We start from the raw sequence: 9,209 nt of genomic DNA on the forward strand, positions 1-9,209 counted from the left end.
TCCTAAAGTACAGTCATTTTTTGCAGCTTATATATATAGCTAATATTTGCTAAATGTCAATAATATTGTTCGTAATATATAGTGGAAAACCATAGTTGAAACCTTTATTTGCTCAATCTCACCCTACTGATGAGTTCAACATGGTGGGTTGAGTATGAAATGAACCTTGGTTGAATTGCATAGCATAAACTTTTTTTTTTCGATTAGAATTTTTATCATGAAACTTGGGTGCATTGTGGGCCGTTCGTTTGTTAATGTCTTGAAAAAAAATCTTTTTATGCATCTTGCAGTGATTCAAAACATGTTAATGAAGAGACTAGACTTGCACCTGTTGGATTTCACCATGAAACATTAGGAGAAAGATAAAAAAAATGGTTGGCCTCCTGGATGGCACAGTACTAAGGAGATAACCACATACTAATATACTATGTAATATACAAAATGTATTTGGTCATGTCGATGATACCGTACTATCTGGTGGGGAATCAAAGATCCAATCTTTGTTTACTCAGTCTAACATGTCATGTTACCGTGGTGCTTAGGGTTGGGTTCAACTTCACTTCTCCAAATCTATCTCGATATGGATCCATCTCCCAACCTCCTTAAATCTTTTCAAAATATTAGATCAGATTATGTTTGATCATAATCTGAACACAAGCCCAATCCATTTTTCAGCCCTTTGAGCAGGGGCCATCTGCATTCCCTGTTGAGGTTTCCCTATTACAAACCAAGTCATGCTTTTTTTTTTAATTTATAACCCTAAGAAACCACACTCAGCACGAAGACCTGGTCGCGCTGGCTCAGCCTGACATACCTATGATCATCATGCCGGCAGCCTAAATCTCCGAGGCTAGGACACCTGCCCCCGAAGCCTATGGCCCGCATTGGCAATTTGCATTCCCTGTTGAGGTTTCCTTATTACAAACCAAATCATGTTTTTTTTTTAAAATTTATAACCCTAAGAAACCACACCTGAGACGGAGACCTGGTCTTGCTGACTCAGCCTGCAATACCTACGGTCATCGTGCAGGCAGCATAAAACTCCAAGGCTAAGACCCCTTGCTCCGCATTGGTTTGTACAGAGGGGTGACGCCCATGAGAATCGAACCTTGACTGCCCATATGCTTGTTCACCAAGAAGAGAACAGGATGAAGGATTGATGGAAATGTCAGCCATGAATTGAAGCAGAATGGGTCCGTGATTCTTCTGTTCCAACTCAAAACAACAATCATGACACTAGCAATTTGTTGCTAAACCATCTTTAAGTGTTAGAGAAGACTATAGAAGTAATGTGGACAAACAGCTTGATTTGTAGAATTTGTGAAGTAGGAAGGCCATGACACTGTTCCTTTTAATAGGCTTCTGTTGCTACACCAAATGAAAGATAAACTGAGAAACAAATGTATGCTGAGCGTCATTTATATTGATTTCTGTGGGTTCTTTTTGCAATTTCCACATCTACACTTGAACATTTTCACCTTTTACAAGCCCATACATAATAATTGTTACTAGTGTTGCATCATATAGCCAACATCTATTGTATGCTTTCTGTTTTTACTCGTCTGCCTAGTCTTCTCATCAGAAAAATGTTTTTGGCATGGTTAATAGCTATGAAGTAAAAGAAGTCTTTCCCAATACTTGATAAAAAATGCCGGAGAAATAAATTACAGTGACAAGAAACAAATGCCTCACTACCTTACGACCTGAGAGTATAACTAAAAAAAAATCTGCTGCTTGATTTCGATTCTTATTCAAGGTTTAGATAATTCACATATGACCATACACATCCTCTTTCAGCAAGTTGCAGGCTATGCTTGTCTAACAGTCTAAACCTCAGGTAGCCTTCTGGATACCATCGCTGATATGAATAGCAGCAATACTAATCACCATGGTCAACCAGAGGTTGAGGCATTGAGCAAAGGACAGTCGACCAGGCCAAGCAGGTCTACTTGTACTCCATGGAGAACCGATCAAAGGTTGAACCAGAGAAGAGAGCATCCCTTGTTGCTCTGGATGGTCGTCTGCCAGGAAAATAATCAAAAGTAGTCCTGAAATATCCATGTCCTCTCAATACCAAAGAGGGGATAGGGATGCCACCGGACACACGAAGATTCAAGGCATTTATACCTGACTTAATGCATATCTGATAAAAAAGCAAGTGGTTGAAGAGCTGCATCTCACCTTCCTGCCACCACTTTGCACATTCATGTGAGCACGTTGTGTTTGCTGAATCCTAATGTTATGCAGATTATTTCCTTTTCTTCTGAAATTGTGCTGAATTTAGTTTGGCACGAGGGGTAAAAGTTCAAGTCTGTTTGTTGAGTAAAGTTGTGTAAACCATCAAGTTGTAATTCTCTCTGAAAAGCTGTAAAACTACTGTCTTTCACACACACACACACAGATCCTGGTCGAGAAGAGAACTAGATAAGTTGTCAGCTACACAATAAGAGAAAGAAAATGAACAATGCTAAAGATCTTGTTATGAAAGAATTGAAAGAAAGTATACACAATGTGAACCGAACGTGTCTGGGCTGGATACACAACTGATCTGAATCTGTTTATATTTCCATTCGCCGTATATTTCTGCTTGCGATAAGTTAATCAGTTCAAATGGGTCCAAGTTTTCATGTTCAAAAACCAAAATCCCACTATGAATCTGCGTCCTAATCCAAATAGCTTCAAATCTGAAGATAAATTTAATTAACAGTCGAACTGTGGAGCCATCTTCTCAACCAGTTAAACAACTATATATCCTCGAAATCTTTTCTGCTGAACTAATTTACATACTAAAATGTATATTTCACATAACAGAGAAAGTTTTTAGCAAAAAAGAAGAAAAAAAAGTTCATATTATGTTCGAAGCACAACACATAAAGATGCAGTAAGTCATTATCCGACTTTTAGAACTGCCATTGTTCGACCTTTCACCACTCATGCCAAACGTTGTTTTCTATTCTGAAAAAGTTATGGCTACAATACGTGCATAAAGACAAATATAGAGATCATACAAAAACTAACACGTGAACTTTGAACTTTGAAGGTTGCAAATATCAGATAAGCATCAACAACCACTCATTGAAATATCAGTAAGATTTTCATGGCCGCTGTCCACCTACATTTCTTCTGGCACATACCAACATCCACCTAAAACTAATATAGTATATGATTGCCTTAAAAAAGTACAGGGATCTCAGAAAACCATATCTTATAACGATTTGCATCAAATAAGATGATAATGAATAGAAATTTATTCTTCGGAAGCTGTGAAAAATTTGCATTATACGCTGTCACATAGGTGCGGGTACGGGTGTGGATGCGGCGATGTGGCACTTTAAAAAAACTTGGGTATGAGGGTGCGGAGAGGGTATATATATATATATACAGAAAACCATAGTGTATAACGATTTGCATCAAATAAGATGATAATGAATAGAAATTTATTCTTCGGAAGCTGTGAAAAAATTTCATTATACGCTGTCACATAGGTGCGGGTACGGGTGTGGATGCGGCGATGTGGCACTTTAAAAAAACTTGGGTGTGGGGGTGCGGGGAGTATATATATATATATATATACATATATATATATATATATATAATTTTTAATAGTTTTAAGTTAACACTACGTGTATGTGTGTGTATTTATGTATTTATATATATAATATAGATAAAAATGGACTTGATTAGGGTTAACTGAATCTACTTTTGGAGAGAAATGGACCTCAGTGTGGTTGACTTCACCTAACAAAAAGGAAACTGTGTCCAAGTGTCGCACCCGCCTGGGTGTGGGTGCAATGCGGGTGCGGTGCCCTGTTAGAAGAGTCTGTGTTACATAGATTATACGTCATGTACTTATACAACAGAGGTGCATGCAGATCAAAAATCACTCATTTCCTGCCTGTTTAAATATTAAACTGACACAGAAGTACATAACAAATAGTATAAATATGATGTTTAACAGTCATAAAGTACCATTAAAGCTGTTGAAAATGCTAAAATTATGTTAAAAGAAAAGATTTGCCTGAAGATGAAAATTCTTGCTAGCAATATCATAAGTTCATGACCCTATATTTTTTAGCACGTGTAGTAAGCACTATCAAAAATCTATCCACAGCCTAACGCATGCAATAAAACCAATTCTTATCATTTTTTCAATTTTTTAGAAAATTCAGCTGATACAATGGGCCGTTACTGTCTGAGAAACACTCGTATACATGCACAAACATACACACTAGGCATGCATGGTGCACATGCACAGTCCACATGTATGTGGTGCAAAAACAGAGATTGGCATTTGATAGAGTTAAAAAGGACTTGAAATCAATTGATTGATTATTTATGATGTATGTTTCTTTGTGTCTGCATGTATGCATGCAAGTGACAGAGTGTGTATGTGTGTACTGCAGGTGTGTGTGTGTGTGTGTGTGTGTGTGTGTGCAAGTGCAAGTGCAAGCTTGTTACAGATACCTCTTGAGATCTTTAAAATATTACAATAATATTACAATGCTTTCTGACATTAACCAGCAATTGTCACGTTTTGGAGTTTTCCTTAGGGTTCAATTAAATCTACCCAAGATTTTCTAAAGAGAACCAGAGTTTTGAATCATCCCATGGTATTCCATTGTAAAGAAAATCCTAACAGTCTATACATGCACATACATGTGATTGTGTGTGTACAAGACCTTGACACAGCAAAGAGAAAAAGAAAGATATAAAGGATCACAACGATTTTGCAAATCCAAAATCTGAGACAATATTGCACAGCATCTGATTCTTGTTAAGAGAGTGAAGAAAATTCTTACTGCAACTGTTGATAAAATGCTATAATCATCAAGCTGTTAACTGCACTTAGCAGAGGTTTAGATTAATTTAAAATTCTTAAATCAGACAAGTTCAAATCTGTGTCATTCTCATGCAAAAGCATGAGGCAGAAGTTATTTATGTTGAAAAAAAACAGGGAAACAATTAAATCCTATAAATCCATAAAAGACAATTACATAGAATAAAAAGAACACAATATTTCCAGTGTATTTCAGAAAGGTAATCTGGTTATATAAATAAATAAATATATACACAATCACACTAGAATATGAGAACTAGAGTGTGAACCAAGATTTTCATGGGTTCTTTTGTTTTTTTCTTAAATCTGATCATACAGATGTGATCTACATGCTTGCTTTTGAAGGGGCCAGCTCTTGAATCATCGAGTGCAATGCATAAGCAGCATTTTAAGGCTTGAAAATTGATGGCTTAGAATTTTCGTAAATATTCAATCATCCAAAAATCTTTTTTTTTTTTGGTTGAAAAAGCATGATCCAACAGTTAATTCCTAGCAAATGGGCCATGTTGAATACATCTGGAGGGTCGAATTTAAAAAAAAAAATCAGAAATGCCTACTTCAGGCTCTAGTTCTCATATTCTAGCGGATATAGAGAGAGAGGGAGAGATCTGAACATATTAAGCCCACTTTTCTCGTTCTGCTCCGTTAGGCCCCATAGTTTGAAGTGTTTATGATAGATCTGAACCATTAGATGTGTTTATCATGCTCGATTTAGTGGGAATCGACTCTTCGATCATGTTTTTTTGATGAAAAAATGTGATTTTATGAGCCAGGAAAAACTGATGCCTTTCATAGCTATTGATTTTGGATCATCGAAAAATCCTGCATACAGGTCAGATTCCAGTGATCCAAAAGCCGGTTCCCACTAACCAAAACCTATAGATCACATCTATGGTGTTAGATGTGATAAAAATTGCAAAAAGATACGATTTTTAAAGGGGCCTAACGGGGCAGAACGAGAAAAGAGGCAGCACCAGCTCATTACTATACACACACGTGTGTGTGTGTAAAACAAACGGACCAAAATATACTCTAAAAGATTAATATTTTTCATGAGAGAGAAGAAAGAGAGACTGATCATTATTCCTGGATGTTTAATTCAATTGTTCTTGAAGTTACAGAGAGCTTGCACAATGTCTTCGGTGTCTACATCTTCTCTTTTTATTACCCTCCCTTTTAGATTTTTGCTTGTCAATCTCAATTCTCTCACCTCGTCTTGCATAGCTCTTGAAGCTTATATTTCTATCAGAAGTCATCTGCTTAACCTTTGTAGTGATTACATATGCAATTTGCCGGTTAAATAGTTTCCTCAGACCTCTCATGAGCTTTGCAAATGTATCAGGTTGTGGCAAGAAACCACCATCCAGCATTTCAACACAGCGTGCACAAGCCTCCTTCACATGCCCATGATCAAACAATGCATGTATCCATATTGTATAGGAAAAAACATTCAGATTGGCTCCACTATTTTTAATAATCTCCCACATGTCTAAGGCCATTTCAAGCTTCTCTGCTCTTAGAAGTGTGTTCATAAGTTCCTTCAGAGTCCCATATTGAGGCACAGACATGAGACCTCTTTGAACCATCTCCTTGAAGTACTTGCAAGCTTCAACTAGTGACCCATTCGCAAGCAAACCATGTATCAATATAATGAATGTATCAGTCCCTGGACTGAATCCGCTTGTCTCCATCTCATTCCATACACTTAAAGCCTCCTCCAACTGACCCAATTTGCAAGCCAAACGGATAACTGTATTGTAGATGTTAAGATCAGGCAGACAACCCGTTTTTCTCATTTTAGAAACTAGTTCATGGCATTCTTCAAGTTCTTCCTTTTTCTCATGTGCTGCCAATATAGGAAAGTAGGTGGCCTGGTTAGGATGACAACCTTGCTGGATCATGCTATGCAAAATCTCATACGCATCATCCACCTTCCCAGCTTTACAAAATCCGCTGATAAGGGTGGTATATGTCACAACATCAGCACCACAGTCATGTCTAGACATTTCAGCAAAAAGCCGCATTGCTGCTTCCATTTTCCCTCTAGAACAAAGGGATTGAATCAAAATAGTATAAGAAGCTGCATTAGGAGGACAATCTTTGCTCCTCATCTCACGCAAAAGTTCAAACCCATCCTCAATCTTGCCTAAAACCGCATAGCCAGATAATAGAGTATTATAAACAACAATATCAGGAGTGAAACCAGCTTCACTCATCTGAATTAGTGTAAACTTTGCCTCCATCAGCTTCCCAGATTTACACCATCCATTCAGCAAACAAGTATAGTGCTTCAAATTGGGCGGGAATCTAAGTTTCATGTCCTCAAAAAACAATGCAGCTTCCTTCACATGATTGTTCTTACACAAAGCATCTAACAAGCAACCAAAAGTGCGATCATCGGGCTCGCACCCAAATTTTGGCATCTCTTCAAGAACCTCGATCGCTTTTCGGACCATTCTAGCCGAAGCGAACCTCCTCATCAGTATGATGAAAGTTTCAGGTGTGATAAGATGAGGATTCTCCTTTCTCATCTCCTCAAGCAATGCCCAGACAGTATCAAACTGCCTCATCTTGCCCAAAATTTTTATCATCAGTTTGTAGGTATTAAAGCTATGGGAGTACCCAGGTTGTTTTGATGCCCAAATAAAGAACCTAAATGCTAAGTTTCCAGCATCCCCACATCTTTTCAATACTCTTTCAACCAAAGATGGCCTAAGGAGCACACCAGAATCATGTAAAGCCAATTCTAGCTTAGGAATGTGCATGTGATACTTACTCAGAATTCTGTATATCTTTTCTATATCGGGAAGGTTGTTATCATGGTTCTGCTTATACATACCTCTTCTTTTGTTGGTATGGAAGCTGAGACCTTGCAGTACATCAGCACTACCATCTTCATAAGTTACCATGGCACCGTGCAAATTTCCATTTCGCTCGTCGCCAAGCCTGTGGTATGTCATTTTAACAGTCCTGGTGGCACCCATATGATGAGAAGTGTAGGAAGGCAATGAGTCGTCATCATCATCATGGTGGGCATCAATAAAGTTGTTTTCCATGGCACGGTGGAAATTTCCATTTTGTTCATACCGGCTTGACGTTTCAACAAACAGGTTGCGACCCTCTGGCTCATCATCATCGCCACCCTCACCAACATCATCATCTTCTTCATGGGTTGCCATGGAACGGTAAAAATTTATTTTGCTTTGCTCACTGGGGCAGCAAAACCCTGAAGTTTCTGCTAAGATATTCGAACTCTCTAAGTCACCATAGTCACCACCATCACCTTCATCGTCATCATAATCATCATGATCATCATCATCGTCATCATCACCATCACCATCACCATCACCATCACCATCATCATGGGCTACCATGGCATGAGCCGAACTTCTTGGGGACGTTTGCCCATCCAAGACGCGCAGATCGCATCTCCTTTCTGACGAGGAGACAAAATCTCCCGCAAATGGAGTCTTTGTGTATAGGAACCGATACCTTGGCACTGTACTCTTTGTGGGAACCCTCGAAGAGAGAAAAACGCAGCATATCTTGCAGAGACGAGCTATAGAGATGCGCCCCTGCATTCTCAAAAGGGAGAAGAGGCCCAAGTAGCCGATTCAGGGAAGATGGTTTCCGTAAGAAGGCGTTCGGTTGTACTCGGGAGAAAGTTTCCAGGGAATTTCTTCTCCCGGAACGTTATTGCGAGAAGTTCTTCCGCCATGGATAGACTTTATTCTGAATGGATGCAAAAATAGATACAAGGGCTGCAACAGACGGAGAAATAAAGAGAAGAGAGGTGTGAGAGAATAACTTGGTGGAGACACTGGAGTAAGGATTTATGCAGCACAGCACACGTTTTTTCGCATAAACGGTCCTATTAGGTTCGGATGCAAGTAACACTGAATCCTACAAAATTCGGGTATTCCCAATTGGATTCAAAACATTTTTGCCCTTCTCACTTATATATATGTACGTTGTAGAAAGTATGCAACCTTTCAATAAAAGGAGATTATGTGAACATCCATAAATACAATAGGACCTTTGCAAATAAAGTATGATCTTCTTAAATATGATTTGCTAACCTCACTTAAATTATTTTTCAAGGAGCTTTCTAAATGTGTGACATTCGCAAATACATATTGTGAATGTCTTCAACTTTCGCGTGCTTTGACGAGATATCTACAAATACAGTACAACCTTCACAAAGAAAACCTGCGAACCTTATTTAACTAAATGCTCTTCGAAGAAGTCCGCAAATGTCTGCTAACATTCACAAATACATGTTTTGATTGTCTTCACTCGTTTGCGAATGTCCTCACTCACTTGTGGACATCCTTTGTATACATGGATCTTGTGACTTCATTTGCAAACTTTT

General features: G+C 38.4%; 1 protein-coding gene across 1 annotated transcript; it reads right to left on the bottom strand.

Moving 5' to 3' along the window:
- Positions 1-5,952: 5,952 nt before the first annotated feature.
- LOC149814674 (putative pentatricopeptide repeat-containing protein At5g65820) lies at positions 5,953-8,016 on the bottom strand. The gene has a single exon (XM_089990412.1). The coding sequence runs from the start codon at positions 8,014-8,016 to the stop codon at positions 5,953-5,955; it is 2,064 nt and encodes a 687-aa protein (XP_089846538.1).
- Positions 8,017-9,209: the final 1,193 nt, after the last annotated feature.

Source organism: Nuphar pumila, chromosome 15 (genome assembly GCF_984573655.1).
Source record: "Nuphar pumila chromosome 15, dmNupPumi1.hap1.1, whole genome shotgun sequence".
NCBI classification, from domain to species: domain Eukaryota; kingdom Viridiplantae; phylum Streptophyta; class Magnoliopsida; order Nymphaeales; family Nymphaeaceae; genus Nuphar; species Nuphar pumila.

Coding starts and splice junctions, on each gene's coding strand:
- LOC149814674 (XM_089990412.1), bottom strand. CDS start 8,016: ATGGCAACCCATGAAGAAGATGATGATGTTGGTGAGGGTGGCGATGAT.